This window comes from Rhea pennata, chromosome 13 (genome assembly GCF_028389875.1).
Source record: "Rhea pennata isolate bPtePen1 chromosome 13, bPtePen1.pri, whole genome shotgun sequence".
Taxonomy (NCBI): Eukaryota; Metazoa; Chordata; class Aves; order Rheiformes; family Rheidae; genus Rhea; species Rhea pennata.
This window is the reverse complement of record NC_084675.1, coordinates 6,817,196-6,844,661: the sequence shown is the minus strand read 5'-3', so window position 1 is coordinate 6,844,661 and position 27,466 is coordinate 6,817,196. Positions and strand designations below refer to the sequence as shown.

General features: G+C 37.7%; 1 protein-coding gene across 6 annotated transcripts; it reads left to right on the top strand.

The window, feature by feature from the left end:
* The first annotated feature begins 699 nt into the window (after positions 1 to 699).
* Positions 700 to 25,482, top strand: RBL2 (RB transcriptional corepressor like 2). 6 transcript variants are annotated; one of them, XM_062586809.1, is made up of 23 exons: positions 729 to 893; positions 1,971 to 2,101; positions 3,375 to 3,575; positions 6,116 to 6,180; positions 10,161 to 10,289; positions 11,100 to 11,260; positions 11,365 to 11,429; positions 11,973 to 12,159; positions 14,046 to 14,212; positions 14,870 to 14,979; positions 15,974 to 16,077; positions 16,335 to 16,472; positions 16,945 to 17,109; positions 17,714 to 17,825; positions 18,438 to 18,710; positions 19,149 to 19,192; positions 19,301 to 19,423; positions 19,884 to 20,060; positions 20,221 to 20,292; positions 20,650 to 20,767; positions 21,903 to 22,105; positions 22,537 to 22,701; positions 23,494 to 25,482. In XM_062586809.1, the coding sequence occupies exons 1-23, from the start codon at positions 825 to 827 to the stop codon at positions 23,662 to 23,664; spliced, it is 3,150 nt and encodes a 1,049-aa protein (XP_062442793.1). In that variant the 5' UTR covers positions 729 to 824; the 3' UTR covers positions 23,665 to 25,482. The 6 variants fall into 6 exon arrangements, 5 of the variants coding, with proteins under 5 accessions (XP_062442798.1, XP_062442793.1, XP_062442795.1 ...); XM_062586814.1 differs by having other exon boundaries at positions 700 to 893; positions 19,149 to 19,423; XM_062586810.1 differs by lacking the exon at positions 729 to 893 and adding an exon at positions 1,350 to 1,410 and having other exon boundaries at positions 19,149 to 19,423.
* The last annotated feature ends 1,984 nt before the right edge of the window (positions 25,483 to 27,466 follow it).

Genomic DNA, 27,466 nt, shown 5'->3' with positions numbered 1-27,466 from the left:
AAACTAAAAAAACCACCGTGTCAGACCAAGCAGCTCTGCTGACGAGACTGCGCGTTTCCGGCCGGGCTGCTGGCGCGGGGCACGGCGGGCGGGCGGCCGCGGCGGCTGCTGCGTCCTCGCCGTCGCGGCCTGGCCTGAGCCCGCTCGTGCCTCCGCGCGCCCCTCGGTGTTTCCGCGGAGGGCGGGAAGGCCGCGTCCCTGCCTGCCGCCGGCGGGGGCCGAGCGCCGCGCCGCGCCGCGCCGCGCCTCGCGCCCCCTTCAGCCGCGGCGCCATCGCCGCCGGCGGCGCAGGCGCTTCGCGCGGCTCCTCCTCACCGGCGGCCCCGCCCCGCGCACGCCGCTGGGGTGACGTCACGCGCTCCGAGCGTGACGTGTACGCAGTGACGCCATGCTGCTCACGGTGCCTTCCCGGTGCATCCCGGGAACGGGGGCGAGGTTGGGGGGGGGTGCCGCGCGGCATTGTGGGAGGGGAAGTCTGTGGCGTCGCCCCTGTGCTGCAGTGCGCCTGCGCACCTGTTTGGCGCTGATAGGCTGGTCGCCCGCATGTGGCCCAATGAGAGGGCGCGGCGCGGCGGGGGGCGGGGGCGGAGCTCGGCGCCGGGGCGTTTGGATTCGAACGCGCGTCGCGACCCCGCGGGGCGGCGGCGCAAGCGCAGTGCGCGGCGGGGCGGCGCTGCCCCCTAGCGCCGGGGCGGGGGATGCCGGGCGAGGCGGAGGCCGAGGCCGAGGCCGAGGCCGAGGCGGGCGCCGCCGCCGCCGCCTCCCCGGCGGCCGAGGAGGGCGACACCCGGCAGCGCTACGAGGAGCTCTGCAGCAGCCTCAACATGGACGAGCGCGCCCGCTCCGAGGCCTGGCTCAGCTACCAGAGCATGAAGCGCAACTACACGCTGGAGGTGAGCGGCGGCGGGCGGTGGCGGGCGGCGGCGGCGGGGGGCGGGCGGCGGCCCTCGCGCCGCGACGGCCGCTCCCGCGGGGCGCGCGGCCTCCGCCCCGCCCCGCCCGGTAACGGTCGCGCTTCGTGAGCGCGGTCGCTGCGAGCGTTACTGCTCACGTGCGCGACGCCGGAGGCGCCCCGCGCGCGAGGCGCTGGCTGGGGGCAGCCGGGGCGGCGGCGCGGCGCGGGGCGCGCTCGGCAGCCGCCCGGCGCCGGGGGCGGTTCCGAGCGGCCGATGCCCCTTCCGCCGTCAGGCGGCTCCTGCCCCGCGCGCGGCGGGGCCTTGCGCGGTGGTGCGCGGGCTGTGCGCGCCTGCGGCGGGAAGGAAGTGGCCAGGCCGCAGAGCGGCTCTGCCCGAGCGCTTTTGGTCCCCAGATGCGAGGGAGTCGGGGAGGAGGCGGGCGTCCCCGCCGGGGGCGTCTGCGCGCTTGTCCCGCGGTACCAGCTAGCCCGAGAAAGCCGCCGCGTTCGCCAGGGTCTGTGCCCCTTTCTGCTTATCCTCGTCCGGTCGAAACGTTACAGTTTAATCAAAGAGGAACGGTTACAATTGGAATTATTTTTTATCTTTAGGAATGATATTGAGTAATGTTAACAGAAAAATGGAAACTGTGTTTTCCTGTTTCCATGTTCTGTTCAGGGAAGAAGGTTTTGATCGCAGGGAGCTGTCACGGTTGTGACACCAAGGTAGCACAAAGCGTTATCGTAGGGGACAAGCAATGCTGAAACGAAAATGTGCCGTTAAACCTCGGCTACAGCGTGAAATGTGTGAATCTAACTTGCAACTGATAAGTTTCTGTTTTGACACGACTCAGTTTAAGCAGCTGTTCTTCTTGTACTTCTGGATTCTTAGATAGTTCTGTCTAACCATATAGTTAGATGGAGCTTTGAAATAATGAGTTGACTGTGCTGTTGCTTTGAACGTTATTATTATTAGAACTTAATTAGCTTTATTCTTTTTCTTGATGTTGGGTGTGTAGCTGAACAGTATTTTTCTTTCTGGTCAAATCTTTTAGATGCCTGATGTTTTATTTCACAGGGAAATGATCTGCATTGGCTAGCGTGTGCCTTGTATGTGGCTTGCAGAAAAGCAATTCCAACCGTGAGCAGAGGGACAGTTGAGGGGAATTATGTATCCTTAACCAGAATTTTGCGCTGTTCGGAACAAAGGTGACTTTTCTTTTTACTGTTTTTTACGCATTTGTAGAATCTTAACAGCTGCACATCAACTTAAAAAATTTAGAAATTGAGAGGAAAGACTAAATGTCATTCTTATTTCCTACTTTTTTGCAGGAAATGCTTTTATGTAGAAATTATACAGTCAGAATCTTTGCGCTATAGCACATTGCCACAGATGTGAGATAGTTTTGTTTGAGCATTACTGCAAAAACACCGATTTTTCAAATTCAGAGATTGGCTTCTCACCTTCAAAGAGAGGCTGAAACTAGCCCATGAAGAATGGTCTGGTTTTGAAGAATGTGCAGAGGATGAGCTTGTCTGTTCAAAATCTAACATCTGTGTGTGGTTTCTGCTTAGAACAAGGTATAATAGGCTAACATAAGAAAACACTTTTTAATTGGCTGTGTGGGTATTCACACCTTTTCAGTTTTCTAGAAGAAGATTTCACTTTTTATATGTTTTTGCTTTATGAAAAGAAAGTAATATCAGAGTTTGATAAACACATTTTTATCAAATGTTTATTTCTATAAAGCAATGAAGAAGAATTTCATGGAATAACTGAATTTATGTATCAGCTGTATGATGGTTTTGTAGCAACATACTACATGGATTGGCAAGGAAATGAATGTCAGTTTTGCACTTTGTCTCCCATTCTCTTTTACTTTTAGACTTACTTAAATAAAACAAAGTGTTCCTTTAAAAAAGCTTTTTTAAATCAAAAATTCAGGAAGCTGAGTATAGGTAAATATGTGATTTGACCTATAGAAAAAATAGTAGAAAAATGAATGGAAGTTGAATTTATGAAATGAAATATACTGAAACACATGTAAAAATGTTTTATTTGCTTATTTTTCCATATCTTTATATAGTGTTCTTAGCATTGAAGAAGTTGGAGTTTGTTTTATTTAATTAGATTAATTATTCAGAAAAATGAGGGAAACTTGATTTTATTGTAATCTGAATACTGGAATTAATCGTACCAGCCGATAAAAAACTGTAAACGTATGCATACGTACATACATATGTATGTATGTATGTATATAGCTAACATGATCATCAAGAAATATCAAGATATTTTTCGAGTTATTTGAGCTCATCCTTATTTGAATGGCTTTGAATACTTTGAACTGTAATTATTGTCATGGTTGTTTGCAATGCTGCCATTTTGTTAGTAGTTTAGGAAGTAGAAATTGCACTTTTTATTTACAACAAAATATCTTTCTCCAAAAATTAACTCTCAGTTTCAACCTGTTTGATATTTCAGCTTGATAGAGTTTTTTAACAAGATGAAAAAATGGGAAGACATGGCAAATCTACCTTCCCAATTCAGAGAACGAACTGAGAGACTAGAGAGAAACTTTACAGTTTCTGCTGTAATCTTTAAGAAATATGAGCCCATTTTCCAGGATATTTTCAGGTATCCTCAAGATGATCAACCTCGTCAACAAAGAGGAAGAAAACAAAGGTACTTTTCTGTTATTTTCAGGCTTTTTTTTTAGAGTATTGCTACTACTAAAATACAGTGAAGTTGCTTAGTTGCTTTATTTTTAGCTACATTTCCATAGCAGCTCTTTACAGTATCAGAGGTGGTCTGTCTTTTCTCCCAATATTTTTTGTATCTTTTTCCAGTTTGTCAAATATTATAGCATTCAAGCTGTTAATATTCTGTGATTTTTGGGGGGAATATGAAAATAAGCCTATAGTAGACAAGGGAAATAATAGTATTTCTAAGGAGGGAAAGACTGGAAAAGCTTGATTGTTATATGTCTGTTAATTAATAGCTCATAGAATAACCTAGCTTGCTTTACCGCCTAGTAAGTACCACAGTTTTCTTCATTGAGACACTTCTTGCTTTTTTTCTTTACAGTAGAAACTTTATTTCTTTGTTGTTATGGTATTTTGAGTGCTGTGAAAATCGTGTGCTAGTTGTCTTTTGTGGTTATGCTGATTTTAACAAGATTTCGTCTGTTTGTGTTGGTGCTTAGCATGGCTTGCCGTCTTTCCTCATGCTAGTTAGCAAAGATTGATTTATTTCCGTCCATCATTTCTTTCATCTTCAGTACTGTGAAATACTATTATTTATTTCCAGCTTTGCATTGCTTTTTCCAACAATTCCAGACTTGCTTGGTTTTCTTCATGTTTTTGTGAGTGTCACATAGTGTTATTTGTAACCAACTGTATTTGAATCTATAATGAAAGATAAGATTGTGTCTAAATGATTCTGTTGGAGAATGCAAAAGTTAATTTAATTGGAATTGCAGTGTAGAAAGATTAGAATTGAGATGAATATGTGCATATAATGTTGAAATCATAACATGGTGCATATATAGTTTGATGATTAGAAGTAACTCTCATATGTCTGGTTAGTTTGATAGTAGAACGTAAAGTAATTTTGAAGATTAAATAAGAAGCTGATATTTGCATATATTTCATGCACGAAATAGTAATTTTGATATTTAAATTCCCTGCATAACTGTGGAATAACCAAATAAGAAAATAAAAGGTTAAAGCTGACCAAACTACTGGAGAAATGAAAAAAAAAAATGGCTTCAACTTGAATGAATTTGACCTGAATGAACGAAAGAATTTCTAAATTAATAGAATTCCCTGTTGATTGACTTAGTTTGCTTTCCCTTGAAAGAATTACTTGTTTTATTAAATACAGGCCTTAGAGCAACAGTACTTCTAGAAGTAGAAATAAACTGATAAAGACTTTTTACAGTGTGCAAACATTGCTTGGTTTTGAGGTTCACGTTCATATTTTACTGAATTAGACAACTAGAGTTAAAAAAAATAGGAGAACAGTGGAAATATTGAATGAAAACATATCTCTATGGCACTTTCTTTGCACTTCTACTATTTTTTGTCCTGTAGAAGGACTGTGACGTGAAATACCACAGTCAGTGATGATAATATGGGTAAACAGGAAAAGGTGATAGAGTTAAAATAAGTTTAAAAAAATAAAAATACAGAAGTCAGTACTAGGGGAGGGTTTGTGGGCTTTTTTGTTTTGTTTTGTTTTTTACTCCATACAGTGAATACTTAAACATGGTTTCTGATTTCTGATATTTAAGAAAAATTTCATTTGGATGAGTTGATTACTTTATCAAGATTTTTCCATTACCAAAAACGCAAATTGAACTTCTTAGCCAGATATTTGAAAGTAATCCATAGGAAGAAGGTCTAGGAAAACTGTCTGGCATAGTATATGTGGCAGTATTATGAAATAACAAATCCTCAATAGGTAGATTTAAACTTCTGATTTTAAAAGAGGCCTCATGAATGAATTATACATTTTATTCAAAGATCAATAGAGGATCTTAGGCATGATAAATGATGTATTTCAAATTTAGGTGTACTATATATAATTATATACAAAAATACTGTATATACACATGTACATGACACACTTGTGCACAAACAATTCTGCAAATCTTCATACTATGTATATTAACAGTATGAACACACCACAGAATGCGTTCTTCCAAAAATATGTAGACCTGCTTGTAATGATCAGAATGCTTTTGAAAAAGGCATTTCAACTCTTGCTCTTTAAATCTTTGGACTGACTGTATTTGTTATCTGTTGTTTGAAAGATCTGAATGCTAAAAGCTACAGAAAATGCTATTTCTACTCTGTACCCATTCTTTGAGACTGAGATCACAATTTTGCCTTTAAAGACCACAGTTTTGGCTATGTTTAACATTAATTTTACAGTGATCTGCTACTGAGGTCTTGGCCCATTTCAAATGGCACCTGCTATACTGGACTGCTGTAGTGACATTTAAATCATTGCATGCAACCTGAGACTAGGCTTCCACTTGTGTCCTCACTACACAGCTGTACAGTTTTCCTTTTCATCTGTAGTCAGGCTTTGGGGGGAGGGTGGAAGGTTTTTGCTCTTCTATAGTAAAACTCAATTTTCTTTTAGAATGATTGAATGCTGAGTCTTAATTCACTGAGATTACTGTATGTCTTTTTCTTGCTGTATTTCCCCTCCCAAAGACGACAGCCGTGCACAGTGTCTGAAGTTTTCCAGTTTTGTTGGGTGCTGTTTGTTCATGCAAAAGGTAAGAGATCTGAAGGGAATGACATGCTGCAAATCTCGCTGTGCTAGTCTTATATCAATCCTTAAACACTAGATAGGCATAGATATTTCTAAATTCAAAAATGTCTTTGAGAAAGGATCTTTTCAGAATAACCCAAAAGGAATGTACTCTGTCTTGATTTCCCCAGCTGTGTTTTACCATACTTTTAAGGTAAGATATGCGTCCACTTAGTTTGGGAAGTATTTTGTGGAATACCCTTATGAAGTTTGCAGTGTTGTCAAGCTTTTATGCTGTGTTTCTAAGAGGAGAAGTGTCTTATAATTTCAATGATTTCATATTTAGATGTAGTTGTGATGTATAGTGTAGACGTATGTTTCGTAGAGTCATAGAATCGGTAAGGTTGGAAGGGATCTCTGGAGATCATCTAGTCCAATCTCCCTGCTTTTTTTTGAAAGGACGATTTTGTGTTTTAGACATACTGGTGTAAACCCAGAAATGGCTGCCTTGAAAACTGAGGCTCCTTTAGGGGACACAAGGGAAAAGCCTCTGCTTCCAAAGGCGTAACACAATGAGGAGACAATGTACACAATATAACCTTTATTACAAGAGCAATCTTGAATCTAACATGAAAAGTAGAGAATTTCAACAGTGGTTTTTTTGGGGGGAGGGGGAGAAAAAGCCCTAGAAGGAAATAGGAGTAAATCCTTTTTTGTGAGAAAGAGTGAAATTCCCCCAAATTTTAGCTTTAAGTTGTCTAGTCATGTCACATGTAATCTGAGGTTCTGTCTGTATCAAATCTAGGCGTTAAGGAATTTCTGCTCAACTCTAGGGCTTTTTTCAGGTGAGGCTTGAGACTGGGAATTCTGTATAGCTAAGATACTGTTCTGAGGAAAATAAAGACAAGATTTATGCTCCTAACTGAAGGAACTTCTTTATAGATTCAGGTCTGTTAATAATTTCAAGAGACTTTTTATATTGTTCATAAGACAGCTTCTGTTTGAAAAACTTAATAGTTTGTTTACTTGTGTATATTTTGAATTCTACCAGGAAAGAGAGAAAAGGAAATTTGCCTGTTTTTTTTGTTTGTTTTTTGTTTTGTTTTTGTTTTGTTTTTTTTGAGGGGTGGGGGGCAGTTTAAAAGTAAGTCGGTGTGAAGATTGCTGCAGTGTGATGTATTTTTCTCAACTGACTGCTCTGGAGGATAGCCCAGAGCACAATGTAGTTTGTGACAATATTGAATTATCTGGTGCTAAACAGCTTTTCCTTCCTTCCTACGTTATATCACGTAGCAGAAGGTTGTGAGCAGCTCTCTCCCCCTTTCGGAAGAGTTACCAGCGCTATCACCATCGCCACTCACCATCTGCTCTTTGTACAAGGTTTAAGGGTGTAGTACAGAAGGAGTGCCAAGTACTTTATGTTATGTAGAAATTGCCTTTTCCAAATAGTGTACAAATTTCACTTTATTAGGAAAGAGAAATCTATACTAAGCACATATGTTGCTTGCATCCCTGAAATGCAATCTGATTTTCATCTCGAGTGTGATCTTTTCTTTGCAGTCCCAAACAGCACTCCCCAGCAGTATGAAATCCCTCTTCATACTCCTCTGAGCCCGGAGGAGTGTTAGCACTGTGCCTCCTTTCCAGTGAGCAGGGCTGGCCTCTGTTAGCTCGGTTAGGCCCCAGAGAGGAGGTGGGGCAGTCTGAAAAATCACAACTTCTTCTTTTCCCTTCAGTAGTGTCTGTGGATAGATACACTTCTATGCATAGATTGGACAGTGGATGTCAGGGAGTATGAGAGCCTTTTGCTAATGCTAAATTATTGGTTTATATGTTTAAGTAACTACAGATTATTTTAATTGGCAAGCAATTTCAAACATACAAAATGACTTTGTAGAACAGCAGAACATGCTGATAACACAGCCAGTGAAGGAAAACTTACAGTAATTATAAGTTGCAAAACTGTTAAAGGACTAGCAGTAAATTTATTAAAAATGTGGCAGCGCAAAAATTTAAACTGCATGTTGACAATTAAATTCTTATTTGCTGTATTTTGGGGGTTGGCAGCAGTCCTTATCATGGCAACCGCACATCAGTGGCAAGTTTGGGCTTGTCTCTGCGATGCTGCTGCAAGCCCGCGGGTGACTGTGTTCAATGGTTCAAGTGCCAAAAGTCTGGGTCTTGGTCAGAGCTTCTGTGCACGCTGCGACGACAGCGACTTGGCTTAGTGATACTGCTGTTGTTGCATTCTATTTGTAAGATAAATTCTCTTTAACCTGTTTTTTTAATTTCTTTACTATTTTTATTATTTGATACTAGGATGTGAAAGGGAGTACTGAACTGTTGTTTGAAATTTCATTGACTTAGCAAATCATTTGTATGAATATATTGGTCTTTAAATTTATTTTTGACTGTGATACTGTCAGTGACTAGTGCTATACTAGTCTTCATGCTTATAAATTTGAACCTGTGTTATGAAAGTTATTTCTTTAATGTTTTTATTGATTTATGTTTCGCTATTCTACTTAGGACTTTGTTGATGGCTTTTTTTCTGAACCTTTAATGATTTGGAAAGCACTCCAATGAAAGTGTACAGTTAATCTAAATTTTGTGCAGGCTTAATTTTTTCTAAATAGTTTCAATTATCTACCTTGAAATTATCCTTTTGTTAACAAACCTAGAATCAGAGAACTGAGCATAAATTTGAAAGCACTGGTAGGTTTCTGATAGAAAAACAACAGAAAAATCCTCTAATTTTATACACATTTTGATGTGTTCTAGATTAGTTTATTGCTGCATGATAGATCTCTTCAATGAGTTGCCCCATTTTTAGCATGCTCAGCTAAATGGTTTGGAGTTTACCTGCATTAAAAACACTAGGAAGAGTTACTAGTATTGAAAGAGTGCTAGAAAATCATGCTGTAAATGTAAAATAGAAATACAACTTATAATATTAATTAATGGTATATTTTATTTGACAAGACTATATTTATCTTAGGCCATTCCCTAAAAGGAATACCATAAGCCTAAATGAGTTCAGTGGTGTAATGAATCTGAATATAATCTTTGTGAGATATGATTAAAGAGGTTACAGGAAGATGGTGAATAAAAATGATGTTAGAGGTACTTAAAATAAAGCTACATTGTAAGCCAGATCAGAGAGATGCATTTTAAATCTTTCATAGAGCACAAGAGAAATACAATTAAATTTGTTACTACATGTAACGAGCATGCCCAAACCTAAGTTTTATATGGAAGTCAGACTGGTAAAGAAAAAAATATCCTGATTTGTAGTTGCATATGGATTCTTTCTGGAGGATTTGGGAGGCATACGTTTTGTTTTGGAATGGAGTTTTGTTTTCATATTGTTTTGCTTTGACATCTGAACTAACTTTTGCTAGGGCAGAGCTAAATGTTATTTAGGATTCTTTACAGCGTTGCAAAACTGGGAAAAGGAGAGCCAACTTGGCTCCTGTTGTTCCCCCTCTAAGCCTTAAAACCAGATTCTGTTTCGGAAAGGTGCAGTAAGATTCTGTTGAAGAAAGTAGCGTTTCCTGATACTAAAGCTTGTGTTGCCAGATTTCTGGCAACAAATTTCTTTTCCTGGGGATAGCTTAATGTGGGACATTTCACATTACTTCAGTTCCTTCTGCACTGATTAATCAGGTTATTGTGAATCAGGGAGTTTGCAGCTTCATGTTTATCAGTGTTTGGTAAGGTTTGTTTTCAAAACAACGTAATATTTGAGTTCTTATATATCACTGCTGTTTCTGAAAACATTTTACTATTATAATTACTCTATTCTACTATAACTGTTCTATTAAACGTGTGTTTATTTTATTCACTGTATTTCCATCCAAATATTTTTAGTCATAGTCACCTTAGTCATTCTGTTTCAAAGACTCCATCTCAAATAATGATTATAATACAAATCTCAACAGTTTCTTTCTTAACAGAATTTTAAATTTATGTTAATTAATCTCGTGTGTTTTTCTGATATTGAAGGTAATTTTCCTATGATCAGTGATGACTTAGTCAATTCCTACCATCTCTTGTTATGCGCTTTGGATCTAGTGTATGGAAATGCTCTCCAATGTCCTAACCGTAAAGAACTTTTGAATCCTAATTTTAAAGGTATGTTTAAAAAATGAACTGTCTGTATCGAAAGACTGCAAGAACTTCTATGGCTACTGAAATGAGTATGATTGTATATAGTAGAGAACAAATTGAATAATATTATTGGATTGTGAAAAGGGTGAGATATGTTGGAATTATTATTTCACAATCTGGTTATAGTCAGGTTTCTACCAATATAATAGGTAATAACAGACTACTGAATTTTGTAAATAATAAGTCAAGAAATTAATCTACAAAGGAAATATTGTATCAAAGGAAGTTCTTAAGTAAGAATTTCAGTATGTTAATGTCACTGAGAAAGTGCATATTGGCACAATCAGGTTGGAGAGTTCTGGGAGGTAACAACTTGGAAAGAGCCAGTGTTCAAATATGAGTCTGACTTGATAACCACAGATGCAAATAAGTGGTGAGAAGTTTCCAGTGAATCCATGATGTATCCTTTCTAGACTTATGCTTCATTTTCAGTGCTGTATGGTATCTGCATTTACTTAACCTACATTTGACTAGGATGTGAAGTGGAACCATTTTTTCAAATATATTTGACTAATTTTGTTTGATTAGTTTTGTATTAGAACGATGTTTTATCATTGGATATCTAAACTTTTAAAATCTGGCACTCAAAATATTGTTTTGCTAATATTATTAAATAGTGTGGATACTGTATAATTAATAAATTTTTGAAGAGAACAAATTAGTTTACTATTTTAATTTCACTCTACCTACACCACACAGTATAGAATACAAATTTAGTAAGTAGATAGCATATGGATTTACAAAATTAGATAATACTTTATTTCTTAATTGTAGGTCTACCTGAAGACTTTCATAGTAAGGATTATAAAGTATCCTCTGATCCCCCCTGCATCATTGAAAAATTGTGTTCATTACATTATGGATTAGTTTTAGAAGCAAAAGGCATAAAGGAACATTTTTGGAAGCCATACATTCGGAAACTTTTTGACAAAAAGGTTGGTCAATAAATTTGTGGTGTAGAAAAATTTCTCCTTGATCATCACCTTCCAAACATTTAAAGAACCAAAATGCCCACTGTTTGTCCTAACCTGTCTTACAGCTTTTAAAAGGAAAAGAAGAAAATCTGACTGGATTTCTGGATCCTGGGAACTTTGCAGACAGCTTGTAAGTCACTTCATTCATGGTTTGGTTTCCATTAATGTCCCTTTGGTTTGTAATACAAAAGCGATTATACAATCTGTATCTTAACACTAATATTAAGTAATTTATTTGTGTATTAACTATTTTTATATATATATATATATATATATATATATATATATATATATATACACACACATATATATATATGTATATAGAGGGCCACGTTAAATGGGTGGGAAGTAGGAGAGAGGGAATTTTTTATGGTGATGTGATGCTGCCTAAGTAAAGCATTTCCAGATGTGTGAGAGTTATCAGTAGAGTTGCTCCTCCTGTGGCTATTCTAAATGGCCACCCATCAGATATACTGGAAAAATAATGTCCTTGCCACTGTCATGTTTTTGATTCTACAGTTTTTAAAAGAGCCTCTGTACTTAACACAGGGTTAAAATAAAATTTAAAGTAGACTTCCAACAGGCAAAAATAGTGTTCATTCAGTAAGCAGTTAAATTATTAATGTCTAAATAAAGGATTTATTTGTATTTATTTTTTTCCTTTCTGTTGTAGCAAAGCCATCAACAAGGCCTATGAGGAATATGTTTTGTCAGTAGGAAATCTCGATGAGCGGATATTTCTTGGGGAGGATGCAGATGAAGAAATTGGAACTCTCACAAGGTGCTTAAACACGACTTCAGGAATGGAAACAGCTGAAAGAGTACAAGTGAAGCATAATTTGCAGCAGCATTTTGACAGGGTGAGTATGACACAATCTCTGTTGCTGACTATGTTTATAGTAGGGGTCAGCTGAATTAGTTTGAAGAGAAGCAGCTGCTAAAAAAAAACCCTAACATTTATATTGTTTAAGATGATCTGGGAATGTACACAGCATAATAGAGTTAGTTTTGGAAATTGATTTAGGTATATTGTTTACTTTGATTTTTAAACTCAACAGAATCCTCCATGATTGTTTGGTAGGTTCAGAATTGTCCTGAGGTTCAGAACAGTTATTGAATCTCTGCGCCCTTGGACTTTTTGGTCCCTTTAGACTTGTTTGCCCGAATTTCTCATCCCTCACCTCTCTGTCCCATGTTGCAGGGTTTTCCCTATTTAGCATATGCAAAGTTGCTTAGCACTTTCTCTGCATTATCTTTGTTTCTTTGTCTTCTAACAGGTATACTTCAGGTGTTAATGTCTGTTTAATGTGTTTGTTAGTTAAATCATTAGGGAACGGTTTTCTCCTTGCTTGCCTATAAAGCATCATGCAAAGATACGTTATTATATATGATTAATAAAATAGCATAGAACATCATTTTCCGGAAGGATAAAGAAACGAAAACTGTGTGTTTCAGAACAATGAAGTCAGGTCCTTAAAAATCTCAGGGCCTTTGGGTGAGTAGTGTTTTAAAAACAGGCACTGGCTTTTAACAGACATACATACCTGTATGTACAGGTCATTCATTGTTGCTGAACATGGAAAAAATACTTAAAAGGAGGAAGGACATGAGACAGGCAAATAAAGATATAAGCTGTATTAGCACAATTAGATTAAAGAGAGCAAAGGGGCAAAACAGTCTGTATCACTGAAATAGTCATTTGATTGTGTTCCAGCCTGAGAGCTGGTTAATGGTTTTCAACACTCTTGAATGAAGGAAAAGATCAAAATAACTGTATCTGCAAAATTAATATAAATAGATAATTTCTTGCTTCTGATGTATTTAAAGACTGATGTTAGCCACTAAGTTTTGCCAGCGTAAGGCTTGAGTTGAGTGACTGTTAGCCTCTTGCAGTTTGTTTCTGTAGTGATGGAGCAGTCTGGTCTGTAAGACAGCAGCTCGCTGCTGCGATGCTCATGCTGTTGAATGCTCAGGAGAGTCCAAGGCAGGGCTGGGGAACCTGCCTTTCCTGCTAAGGGTACGGAGACAGGAATAAAACACACTTAGGGTTGTGAGGAGAAGATGGAAGAAGAGGACTATTGGGAGATGGAGTGCCAAGTGTAATCTGTTCATTAAAATAAGGAAAATATCCCTTGGTTAGTAATTGTGTGGTTAGACAATTGGAAGATGCATTGTTTTACTCAGAAGTATTGCTGAATATTGATTGAAAGAACTTCCTTGATATTAAATTATTTTGATATGATGGCTTGATCTGAAGCAAATGACTCAGCGTGCTAATTGACTGTTTCAGTTACATTCTGAAGGACTGTTTTATGTCAAACTCTGGCTTGCTGAAAGGAAATCCTGCCTCAGTACAGGTTTCCTATCTGCTACAGCTACCTTCAGTACTCACTCAAGGGACAGGATGGAACTGCTGGATTTTTTTTTTTTTTTTTAGATTGGCTTAGTTGTTTCAGACTTCACTCCTAGTATCTGCATTTCAGTGTGAAGTCACTTCCTCGCTGGTTATACAGTAATATACCTTAGTATTTGATACAAACATCTAAGCAACACAGAAATCTCTCGTGGCTGGCTGTTAGCTAAGGCATGAACAGATTTGGGGTGTTTGATTCGTGGTCTCTCTCTCAACAGGAATATAGTGTAACACTGGGTAAGCAAGCGTTCTGCAGACTGATATCTCAAGGTTATGAAGTGTGTCTGAATTTTATTCTAATGTACAGTTATACACTTCATTTTGTCTTTCTAGTCAAAATCACTTAGGATTACAACTCCACTTACTGGTCGCAAGTATATTAAAGAGAGCAACCCATATGTGACCCCTGTTTCCATAGCAACATATAGTTTGAGCCGTCTTCATACAATGCTGGCAGGACTGAGAAATGCCCCCAGTGAAAATCTGGAGCAAATACTCAGGTAAGTAAGTTTGTTTAGCTAACCAAATAACTATGGAGTTTTTTTTAATCATTTTAAAAACGCATGTTACTGCTAAGCAGTGTAATGTAAAATGTAAGTGAGCATTGAAAGTATCTAGGCCTGGAGTAAAAGAGAAGTCAGAGAGAGATTGAAATTCCCAAAGACTCCGTTCTCCAGTTTTATATACCTTTGTCCTTAAGAAATCAGTGTCTGTAAAATGATACATTTAAAGCGAACAGTTCTGAACTTCTTGAATAGCAAAATGTTAACAAAAATTTTTCTAGACTTCTTCCTTTTTATTATTTAGCAAATCAAAACCATTCCGCAATGTAGGAGATGATTGTTTGTTTTCCAAGTAGTTAAACTGTTGCCTCAGGTGCAGCATATTTTAAAACTTTTTTTTTTAAACCTGGAAAATGCTGCTTAACTATGAATTCCTGATCACAGAAAAATGTATATATTACTAAAATATATACAATAATAATATGTTGTTGGCTTTTTACAGTACATACAAAGTTAGGCATGTATGGGTGTCTTTGTGTTACTGAAGTCCAAGATACAGCTTCTTACTTTAACCATACTATAAAAATAATTATTGATGCTTTTGTCACAGTAGGAATAGTACTTTGAAAATGTTTGTTTCATTTATTTTTCCAGGGCATGTTCCAGGGATCCTTCTCAGTCTATCGCAAACAGAGTAAAAGAAATGTATGAAGTGTACTGCCAGTACATGCAGTCTGAAGGAGACTTCAGTAATTTCTCCAAAGGTGGGAAGCATTTTACTTGCACAAATAAGAATTAAAGTGCCTTTAAACACTTCAATTTTTTGTAACTAACTTACTTAAAGTTTTACTGTATAGGCAGTGCTCTAGCACAAGAGTCCTTTCTATTACTTTTCTTTGTATTCTGAATACATGGGAAAGTTCAGCCCTGCATAAAATTTCATAACTGGGTTTATGTTAAGGCATTGGAGTTTGCTGGTATTTTCACTTTTGCAGAAGTGAAATGAGAAGCACTCGTAAGGTTTTTTCCACTCAAATCTAAGCAAAATATTGATGATACTGATGATAGCTTGTATTTCTGCGACAGTAATGAAAACCCTTACTAATTGCATTCTTTAAGAGTCCTATGGCAGTTTTGGCTCACATACAAATATTATTGAAATCCTGTGAGTATAAGTTCTTTTATTATATATCTTGTAATTTAACTCTTTCTTACATAATATATCTTTTATATTCTTGTGATTCTAAAGATATTATTTGCAAAGTTGTCAGATTTGTCTGTGAAATAAGTAAAAAGATGGATAAAAATTAGGAAGATGCTCTTGACTTTCTTCTGTATGGAGGCCCTACTAATTTTGTATCTGTTCTTGTCAATACTGTTGCTTCAATGTTTTCTTTCTGTTGCGTAGTGCATGTTAGATTCATATAGATATTTATTTCAAACAGTTATTGTTTTCTGAACTTGGAATATAGACATTACATGCTGCAGTGTTAGAGTCTGTTCTTATAGGTGGTGTTTTCATCAAATTCTGTATTAAGTAATAAACTGATCTGCTGTGCAATCACATGTTAATGCAGCCTGGAGAATGATTCCAAAATTAGCTTTAAATTAACCCACTTAATCCTGAAAGTATTGTAGCTACAACAGCATAGAAATCCAAACAAGCTAATTCAATATTATAGTTCTATAGCTTAAGATGAAATATGTAATTTTTTTTATTGCATTTCACAAAATTGTTTCTATTTAAAATGCCTGCAGATGTTGCCAGTAAGCATTTTTGTCGGGCTGAGGTGCTGTACTACAAAGTATTGGAGTCAATCATTGAGCAAGAAAGGAGGAGACTAGGAGACACCGACTTATCTGTAAGAAAATCTAATCATAACTCAATTTTTAAAAAAATTGGAGCTGGAAAAAAGGAAATCATCAATTGTACAGCATGATAAACAGCTGTTATTTAAAAATGAGTGTAAAACGCTGAAACCTAGCCTGTAGCTACAGCAGAATGGAATAAAAAGTGTAAAAGAATGCAGTTGAGTGTTTAATAAATAGTTACAATGTGTAGATTCAAGCATTACAACTTGCAATTCCCTCCCCCCCCCCCTTTTTTTTTCCCTTGCAGGCAATACTGGAGCAAGATGTGTTTCATAGATCTCTGCTGGCATGCTGCCTTGAGATAGTTACCTTTACATATAAGCCACCTGGAAACTTTCCATTCATCACTGAAATATTTGACATTCCTGTTTATCATTTTTATAAGGTAAAGAAGTGTTTGACTGCCAGAGATGTTGATCAGATCATGAGAACTCTGTTGACCTATAAAAAGTAACATTAGCTTAAATAGTAACACTTCATCATATCCACCACCACTTGTTTTTACAAAAAGTGGTATTTCCTAAGCCTGTGTTATTCTGAGGTGTGTCTCAGGTATTTGAAAAACAAAGTTTAACCTAAGCAATATTTAAGTAACCTATATAGAAACTAATGCAATATCATTTTACCATAAGCAGTTCACTGTTTTTTGCAACAGTGCTTGACAGTTTTCATTGTTTGTTTATTAAGCAAGATAGATATAAATAATAGCTGCCTTCTGACAACAGCCTAACACTTCTACAAGTGTTTTCTTAAGGATTAGATCTCTTCCTCAAGAAGAAATATGAACTAAGTATACTATGTTGACTATTCACTATTTATTCAGTATGATATGAATTTCATAATTACCCCCTTTTCAGGTAATTGAGGTTTTTATTAGAGCAGAAGATGGCCTTTGTCGGGAAATAGTAAAACACCTTAATCATATTGAAGAACAGATCTTGGAAAGCATGGCATGGAAACAGGAATCTATATTGTGGGATAGAATCAAAGATAATGAAAACAAAGTTCCTAGCTGTGAAGAGGTAAGCAAGCACTATTTTTTAATGTTACGTAACATTTCACATGGTTTTCCTCTTAGAGAGGGGACATCATTACAGCATAAAAGAGAGGCTTTACCTGTCCAAATTTTCGTTTCTCAGTGTAAGCTAATCAGTGCAGAGAAATTGGAAATGTAGTGTGTTCCAGTCTATCCACGGACTAAACAAAGAGTCCATGGGCTATTAGCTCCAGAGAGACATTCAAAAGGTAAAGTCCACAAATGAGATGATTCTTAACTACTATTTATACAACATGGTAAATCATGAATAGAGTAGACAAGATGCAAGGTTTGGAACAGTCCTATGAAATCTTAAAAACTGAGCTGGAAGAAATGTGCATTTGATAAATAAGAGTACAGACTCTTAATCTCAGTTACAGAAATATTACAGTACTATATCTTCTAGAGTAGTACACTCTGACTACAAGGCATCTAGGTTATGCTTAAAGTAAAATTTTCTGTATCCTTTGTTGTTTTTATTTTCTTCTGCTCTACAAATTTTGATCAGCAAAACTATAGAGAAGTGTGATCATGTTTGTTACGCAGTCAGTCTTGACACGGACACTCTAATGTCAATTTAAATATCTTAGGTAATGCCACCTCACTATTTTGAAAGATCTGCTGGGAACAGCGTTGTAGGTTCTCCATTAACACCAAGACGAATAAATGAGGTTCGTGCTGAAACTGGAGGACTAGGAAAAGGTGAGACTTTTTTTTTTAAGCATAACATCTATTCATTCTTCTTAGAGCATGGCTTTAGGTCTAAATGGTGTACAGCAAGAAAGATGATCTAATCTCAATATACATTTAGCTGCAAAAGTACTTGTAAATGGTACATCTGTTGCAACTCACAGTTGACAACTATCTAAAATATGTTTATTATTTCAATGCAATTAAATTGCTGTTCTGAGAGGATGTTTTCAGAAATTTCTGTGTAACAGTGTATACTAAAACAAAAAAAAAAACAAAACAAAAACAAAAACAACCACCCTGCAGTAGCCTCTAGACAGTTTGCTTTCTAGTCATACCAGAGTGGAAGCTTCATTATACATTTAATTAAGAGACATCTCGTATAATCTGGGAAAATAAGACATACAACGTTAGCTTAGAAGAATGAACATAGCATTATTTGAGAATACATCAATCATCTTTAAAAGTAATCTATAAATGACAAATATGGACATAACAAATTTTTAAGGACACTTCCTGAAGCGCTTTGGAAGACAATTTGGTTCTCTTTTGCTTTCTTTAATGTATTTGTTATAATAAGGGATTATGCAACAAAGCTAAATATCCTCTTTCTTTAATCCTCAGGCCTTGCATCCTCCCCAACTACTCTGTACGACAGATACAGCTCTCCGACAGCCAATCCCACACGGAGAAGACTCTTTGTTGATAACGATAACAGCTCTGACAGCGGAACGCCAGTGAGAGTGTCCCAGCAGCCTGTGGTCAATACTGTGCCTGTGCAGAACATGAATCCTGAAGCAGTGTCAGTAACTCCGGTGCCTGGCCAGACGCTGGTCACGGTGGCAACTGCCACCGTAACAGCTAATAACGGGCAGACCGTTACAATACCAGTACAAGGTAGGAGATAAGCTACTCAGGGATTGTTCGTACTGGTTCCCATCAGACTATCAGTTACCAGTGGGGAGGGAAGCCCCTGTTTAACGTTTCCTCTATTAGGAAGAATTTTTGAATGGATGAGCAGAATTTAGAGCAAGAACATAGACAACACAGAGATCTTCAGACTACCACTGACTACGTATAGAACTTACTTATTTACTTATTTTATAAGCTTGTTTTCCTGAACTGCCTGGGAAAAAAAGTTGAATTAGTATTAAAAACCTCTGTCCATATCAGTTATCATCTCTACTTACAATAAAAAGTCCAAAGCATATACAGATGAAATTGTTTCATCCAAATAATGATAAGCTAATCTTGCCAAGAGCAATATTTTTTCTTTTCTTTTAAGAAATCAGGAATTCTTTTGTTTCAGACTTTTTTTTTTTCCTTAAATTACAGGTATTGCTAATGAAAGTGGAGGAATTACCTTCTTCCCAGTTCAGGTAAACGTAGGTACCCAGCCTCAAGCTGTGTCTGGTTCCATTCAGCCTCTTAGTGCCCAGACACTTGCTGGTACCCTGAACACTCAGATGACTGGGGCAACTTTGCAGTTACCAGGCCAAGTAACAGTTCAGCAAATCGCTTCTGGAGAGCAAAGACAAAACCAGCAATTTACCACTACCACTGCTATTAGGCCCAGGAAGATGGGTTCACTGTCACTCTTCTTTAGAAAGGTACTTTCCAGTCTAATCTGTGCTTCATTTAGTTTATATTTCACTTTAATTGTAGAATACATACATACCTACTTATAAGCAAAAATTCAGTTTTAAGGTTATATATATATCTTGTCTACTCAGATGCACACCTGAAGAGTCCATTTCTTCAAGGCTCAAGGATTCAACTTTGAGACATTCATGAACATTTTATGTTATTTAATATGGTGTTTTTTGTAGACAAGGTTCCTGTGCTTAAGATTCTTAAGAATTTAAGCTTCAAACAATTGCTTCATTAGCATCAATACCTGTGATGGGGATGTCAATCTTATAAATAAACAAAAAAAATTATCTTGTTCTCCTTTTGACATATCATTTGCAAAAGTTCTACAGTGTCTACATCTGAACTACTCTGCTAGCTTGCATTAATAAAAAAAAAATAGTATTGATGTGGCCTCAAGCATAGCTTCCCTTTCAACAGGTGTATCATTTAGCTAGTGTTCGTCTGCGGGATCTCTGCGTCAAACTTGATATATCTGATGAGCTGCGGAAAAAGATCTGGACATGTTTTGAGTTTTCCCTGGTTCGCTGTCCTGAGATCATGATGGACAGACACTTGGATCAGCTGCTAATGTGTGCCATCTATGTAATGGCTAAGGTAAGAGGAAGAAAAATGTAATTTAGATTTAATATTCCAAGGACTACAATTCTTAAGGAAACAAACCCAAAAAACACAAACAAAAACAAAGAAAGAGCCAGCCACCCACCCAAATACATACGCATGCTAGCTATAAGCCTTTCTGTTTGTTTGTCTATAGGTTACAAAAGAAGATAGATCATTTCAGAACATTATGCGCTGCTATAGGACACAACCACAAGCCAAGAGTCATGTAAGTACAGCTAAGGTAGTATGGTTTCTGGTTTATTAAATCTTAGTTCTACTTTTTAGATGGTAGATTTTTAAAGTGAGTTTTAATATGAAGTGAATCCATCCTGTTAGCCATTCTCTTCAAAAGATACCAATCACTTCTAAAATTCTGCACTAGGGAAAGCTTTAGATTCTTTACTGTACCTAAAACAGGAAGTATCTTCACTTACTTATAACCTACAGAAACAGCGCCAATTATAAAATACTGCTATTAATTACAAGGCAGCATTTTTCTAAAAAAGCAGGTACGTGATTGTTTGACTATGTAGCTGCCCATGTAATCACACTTCCTTTATTGTGCTCCTCTACTTCTCTGCAGGTGTATCGGAGCGTCCTGATAAAAGGCAGGAGACGACGACGATGCTCTGGCAGCAGTGATAGCAGTAGCCAGCAGAACTCGCCTACAGACAGAAGTAAAGAGAGAAACAAAGAAAGAAGTAAGTGATGGTTGTAATGCCAGTTCCAAAAGATTTATATAAGGAAAGACTGGATTTTGTTCTCCCTTTCCCTCCAGGTTCCTTCTTTGGGGAACTGACACAATTAGGACTGCATCAGCACCATTTAAGAGTTGGGACAGTTTTCAGTCACATAAGGTCATCTTTAGAGTTTACCACAACTGCTGCACTGACCATTGGGCTCTGTGTATTTTATTGCAGTTAAGTGCTTGCACCAATCTATGTGCATCATTCTGTAGCAGAATGTCTTTACCAAATGAGGAAAGCCAGTGCGAGCCCATGCTCAGTTACTTATTTACTTACACCAATCACAGAGCTGCAGTAGTTTCTTCCAACGTTTTAGTTGGAAAATGGCTGGCTGGCTTCAGAGGTAAGAACAAACCAGCCTCCCACAGCATCATTTTAGCATGTCTGCTGTCTCTGAAGTTGGGGAGAGATTCTTGATATTTGAACTAACACATTTTCCTTCAATGAGCTTTTCCAAAGGAAAGCAAACAAGTGATGCTTTCTATTCTTACCGCCTGTTTTCAAGATGTTTAATAGATGATACTATAAATTTTAGGTATTGCTGTTTCCTGTTATACAGAGGTAGAAGAAAATCAAAAAGAATAATTTTGCAACTTCCCTTTTAACAGCAGGAAGCACTAGTGAGCTAAACATTTCTACCACTACCTGAGAACATACCATGCTATTCCTTATTTGAAATTGTGCTAGTTGGCAACAAGACAGAGCTGCTGTTAGAAGTAAGTGTAATGCAAATGCCTGCAAAACAGTTTTAGCTGTGTTTAATGTCTCAATACTGTGATGAAGATAAGTCAGCTCATACACAAAAAACACTTGCAGTTTATCCACAAAAAACTTAGAAATCAAATGTGTTTCTATATGTAATACTCAGGAGTCAAGTCTTTAGTAACATACTGCTACTTTGTAAGGAAGGATGTTAAGGGGATAGAATTACCATCATGGAAATCAACACCAGATTCATGGCTGCAACACTGCCATTGAAAGAACTGGAATGCAATTTTTGAAAAGCAGATTTTTGATTTCAGACATTTAACATTACATAATTGTGCCAAATAAAGGAAATAAGGAATAAAGGAAAATCTTATCTTTTCAGCCAGCAGAGACTCCAGTCCAGTAATGCGGTCCAGCAGCACCTTGCCTGTGCCACACCCAAACAGTGCTCCCCCTACGCCAACCCGACTGACAGGTGCCAACAGTGACACTGAGGAAGAAGAGCGAGGGGACCTGATACAGTTCTATAACAACATCTACATCGAGCAGATCAAAGAATTTGCCCTGAAGTATACTTCAAATGCAGTAAGTTAACCCTGTGCTTTTTATTAGTAGATAGATCTGATTTTATTCTATAGGCAGTAAAATACCATTGCTAACCTCATTTAAATAGAAGCAAATTCAAGTGTTGTTTCTGTTGATGACAAGAATTTCAGTTCAAGAATATATTCTGCTGCCAAAACATTAAACACTTTTGATGCCCTTTTGTTTTTTCCTCCTGCCCAAAATAATGCAACACTGGGCAATGTCATCCATAGGCCTCAGATACAGTTGAAAAAACACACACACACGCACTTGTATGGCCCCAAAAAACGTGAAAAAACTTGCATATTTTCTAAATGCAGAGAGGTGTGACATTAATATGAAAGGGAGCCATGTTTAAGACAGCTGACTTAAGGCTTCTGTAACACCTGTGATAAGATACTAACTATTGATTTTCCCATTCTCTTGAGCAGACTGATTCTCCTCCACTCTCTCCCTACCCATTTGTAAGAATTGGCTCCCCTCGCAGAATACAGCTGTCCCAGAATCACCCAGTGTACATCTCACCACACAAAAATGAGTCTACTCTCTCTCCTCGGGAAAAAATATTCTATTACTTCAGCAGCAGCCCATCTAAGGTAAGACCAAATATTTGGGTTTTGTTTTTTAAATAAATCCTTAACTCTACCTTTACTTTTTTGGTAGTAAAAATAGATAAAATTGTGCAACAGACCTTGTTTACATTAAAATCTTTAGTTTGTCGGTTTAGATGTACGTTTACGCCTATGAAGGTGTAAAGCAGTTAGAAGTTTGGCTTACTTGTGTTACACTTTGTACTAGGCCCATGGAGACCTGAGCAACTGACTATCCGAATATTAAGTACTGTTGTGTGCTTTTAGCTACTTAGGTGTACAGTGAGGGAGGGGAGTGAAGTATGTCAGATTTCCATTGAGAATCTAGTTATCTAGAAACAAGTGGCTCTTGAAATGGAAAAACTTACCTAGCGAACAGGAGACAGACAGACTCCTGTGGTCTCTGGTCACAAGCAGTGAAGCAGGCATCTTCTTCCAAGAAGCATCTTCATTCGAGATAGCAGTTGAATCTATAATGTTAGTAAGATAACATGACTTAGATATGGGTAGAAGGCATTTCAGCTGTACATGCACACCAGCAGAGCACTGAAATAACAGGCTGGCTCAAGACTATATAATACAGTAATGGATGGACCAGTACAGTGGTGATAAGGATTAATCTGTCCCCAGAAGCACTTTGTATAGAACAAATCGTTAGAAATCCAGCATTTGAAGCATATTGAAAAGCATAAGGATATATAAGCGAGATAAGGCCTAGACCAGACTGCCTCTGACTATTCATTTTATACTTTGGTACTCACAAGGATAAACCAATTCCTTTTTTATTTTCTTTCCCAGAGGCTAAAGGAAATTAACAGCATGATTAGAACAGGAGAAACTCCAACAAAGAAGAGAGGCATTCTCTTAGAAGATGGTACCGAAGCACCAGCTAAGCGAATCTGTCAGGAAAACCACACTGCTCTGTTGAGACGACTACAAGATGTAGCAAACGACAGAGGGTCTCACTGAGTTCGGTGTCGCAGCACAAGCATTCCCTCGCTGCAGCTGCTGGGCCAGGCAGCTTAGCAGATCACATGGATTCAGGCAGGCTGTCGCCTCACGCCTGCCCCTGTGCGACAAGTCTCCTGTCAGACCACGCTGAGCGTTTGTACTTCCCAGAAAGGGGCAGGAAGACAGTCTCGCCCTAGGACCAGGACAGTGGCGATCCACTTCAAACTCCAACTCAGACTCAGCCCTATGGTTAAGCAAATCATAAGGCAAGTGATCCATCTTCAGGCTTAGGCTTGAGAAAGCAGTTCAGGTTTATTTCCATTGCTTGGAGAACGCATCCTTTATATAGCTTTCTACCTTGCAACAGGTATTTAAATCAGTCTGCTATAACCAGTCTGCTTACACTGGTTTTCTCAGTGCTTTACCATTTTCAGCTTTGGACTAAGAAGTTATACGTGCATCAAATCTGGGAGCACTGCACCAAGATAATCATATTCAAGGGTATCTTGGTTTTTACATTAAAAACCTCTATGAAAACAATGACTTACAAGTAGCAGTCTAAGTCCAGTTGTTCTGTCTGGACTTCTCACAGGAAAGGGAAGATGGGAATAACTTTTTTTAAAGCCCTGAAGGAAGTTATCTAAATGGATTCTTTCCAAAATCAGGATGATGTGTGCCCCTGAAAACCATCAGGTTGTTCTGCTTTAATATTTGGGCACCTTGTTGTATAGAAGTAGATAATTTGTTTATGCATTGTTTTTTTAGCTGTGCAATGTTTTAAAGTGAACTCATGTTCAAAAGGTGGCACTTTTGATAGGGCTGTGAAGCATCATTTTTAAGGCAGGTTAGTTTTGCTGTATATTTGCAATGGCACTTTCTAAATGTGAATATTTTTCAGAGGCTGAGACTTCAGATGTTTTCCTTTATTGAAGCAATTTGACTTTTGTATTTATTTTCAAATTGACATCCAAAAGCTCCCCTCTTCAGCAAATGGCATTAAGAATTTGTTTTAAACTTCATGTGTATGCAGTAATGAATGCAGGAAGCTAGGGATGGTTGCTTTTCCCCCCCCCTTCCCCCCCCCAGGAATTTTATATGCCTGTAATGTTTGTTCAATTTTTTTAAATTTTTATTAATACTATTATTTTATTATTATTTTTGTTAAGAGTCAGGAATTGGCCATCTCACTTTCTAGAAGGAAGGTGGCATCAGTCTCTTAAAATGTATACTTAGGGAGGTGGAGTGCTTTTTTTGTTTGTTTGTTTTTTTCAAGGGCAGGGTTTGCGGGCAATTTTTTATGGACTAAATTAGGCTGCCTGGGAGAAATCTCTCCCCTGCTAACAGCATAAGAAAGTGGTGCATATATTAGACTTTTTTTTTTTTTTTTTTTTACTAATTACTTTCAATTAAAATAGCTCCAAAATACAAAACTTCTTAGTATGTTTAATGTTTTCTTAATAATTGATGCACTATACCAAGTTGTTCCTTTTCAATGCCATAATTAAGGACAGCATTGTCATTAATGGAAAATTTAGTACACAAGATTATAGAAACTTTAGAGAGAGGCAAAACTCAAAACCTCCATGTTTTCAGTCATTTCTGCTCCTCAGAATAATGGAAAGATTTAGGACTTAATTCCACTTATATTTAATTAAGGAAAACTAAAAGCATCTTTCATTCTTACCTGCATAACAAAAAGGCTGAAGTTGACCAATTCTGTAGATGTTTCTGTAAAGATATTTATGAAATTGTCAGGCAATTCTTGTTACTCTATACCATTTACCTTACTTTGTATGAAAATACTGCAAGTGTATTTTTCAATAAAGAATTTATAAACTCACAATTATGTTGCTGTATGAAGAGAGTTTTCAATGTGCAAAGCTGAAAATAGCTGGTAACTCTCTAACACTAGGTTTGAACAGCTGATGCAAAAAGAAAACATCAAAATGTTCATCACAGGAATAGCTGAGGGCTACAAGCAACATCAAATACTTGATTTGAAGGACGTCACGCAAACATTGCAAATAACTGTTTGTTTCCAAGAAGTATCCACATCTGTTAATCACAGACAAAACAGCCATTTTATTCTTACCATGGTTTAGAAAGCATGTTTTAAAGAAGTTTCCTCTTCCTACTCTGTTATAACCTGTCACGACTAAGCCTACAGAGCCAAAGTAGTAGCACTGCCTTTACCCTGCAGTTCTCCGAGCGTAGTCACTAACTTTCAGGATTGTTCCTCTTCATAAATGAGGAGGATTATCACAGCTAGGTACTAGAAAGGGAGGCTAGATTGAAAGAAAGGTGGTATTTCCTCCTTTTAGGAGCTTATAATTTGAGATCTCATGTTATCTTCTAATGAGGGCATAGTTATTTTCATAAATGCTAGCTTACGGTTGAACTAAATTAGGGCAATTCTTAGGAATTCTTAATTAAATTCTTAAGGATTGTTTTGGCCAGTGACAACCAGATACTACTTTTTGGTTGAGGAAAGTAGTGTTTTTCCCCGGTATTTACACAGTGTCATTGGCATTAAGTTTCATCAGCTTGTATTTTTATACCTTTCTGAAACCAAATTATTAAGTAAGCCTCAGTTCTTTTTGATGGCAAAGAATAACAGATAAACAATAGGTAGTTTACTTTTTGAAACAAATAATAAAATAAAAAGCCTTACTCCAGTATAGGTGTCTTAAAATAAATAGTACGTGTGTGTGTGTATATGTGTGTGTGTGTATATATATATATATATATATATATATACACATATATATATATACATATACACACACACACACACACACACACATACATATATATATATGTAGAGCAATCTCAGATTATTTGCTTCAGGACTGAACTGTTTAAAGCGTTAGCATAACTAACATTCCTCTTTCTGAAATATTCTATGGAAAATTCAGAACTGCAAAGATACTCATAAGTGTCTTAAAAAAAAAAAAAACACATCAGTGAACTCAAGTAGTGACAGGGACTGCATTTAGTCATCAAGCAATCTTCCCTTTAATGATATACCTGCACTATGAAAGATGACAGCTAACTTCAGGGGAGGAGGATTTGATTTTAACATGATAGTTTTAGCTTACCTCCTTCCTGGGACAGCTTCTTTTAATTCATAAATCTGACTGCAGAAGATGTAATTAGTGTTTTCTCCCCTTTATCAATTAAAAAAAAAAAAAAGATTAGTCAGATTATTAAAGTATACAGAATTCACACTTCTTAAATAGAGAAAGCCAGCCTACCCTCTAGACCCTACTATGGGGGTGTGATCTCTATTAAAGCTCTAAGAGAAATAAACTTACTTACTTACTGATAACAACTTAATTTTTTACTATATTAATGATTCTTCCTTATTTGTTCTTAGGAAGCGTCACAATAAAAGATCAGTAAACTCCAGCAGCAATCTGACAAATAAAAGAACAGTAGCTGTATCTTTGAACTGACATCAGAATTTTGTCATTAGATTCAATTAGATCTTTTCAGTAGTTTACAGTTAGGTTTTTTCATATTTACCTCTCTTTGCTTCCTCCCCTCCCTTGAGGATCTAGGTTAGAAAGGACTGAACTTCTATCCAAGTCCTTCACCTAAGTGGCTTAGAAAATTTGTATGTCAGTGATTGATCAAAGAGGCTTCTGAATAACTATAAAAATAGAGGAATTGCCACTTTCCATGCAATAATCCTTGTTTCACTAAACACTTCAAATGCTAAGTTTGATGTGTTTACATTTCCATTTCAAGGTTCCTACAAAAGGTACAAGAGAAGCACCCCAGCATTCACAGTATTTTATTAGCTATGCTACAGGTCAGT

Bases quoted from the DNA above. Each gene is read 5' to 3' on its own strand.
- RBL2 (XM_062586814.1), top strand. From the start codon at position 825: ATGGACGAGCGCGCCCGCTCCGAGGCCTGGCTCAGCTACCAGAGCATG. The intron at 11,430-11,972 runs GTAAGTCACTTC...TTTCTGTTGTAG, and splicing joins GGGAACTTTGCAGACAGCTT to CAAAGCCATCAACAAGGCCT. The intron at 12,160-14,045 runs GTGAGTATGACA...TTGTCTTTCTAG, and splicing joins TGCAGCAGCATTTTGACAGG to TCAAAATCACTTAGGATTAC.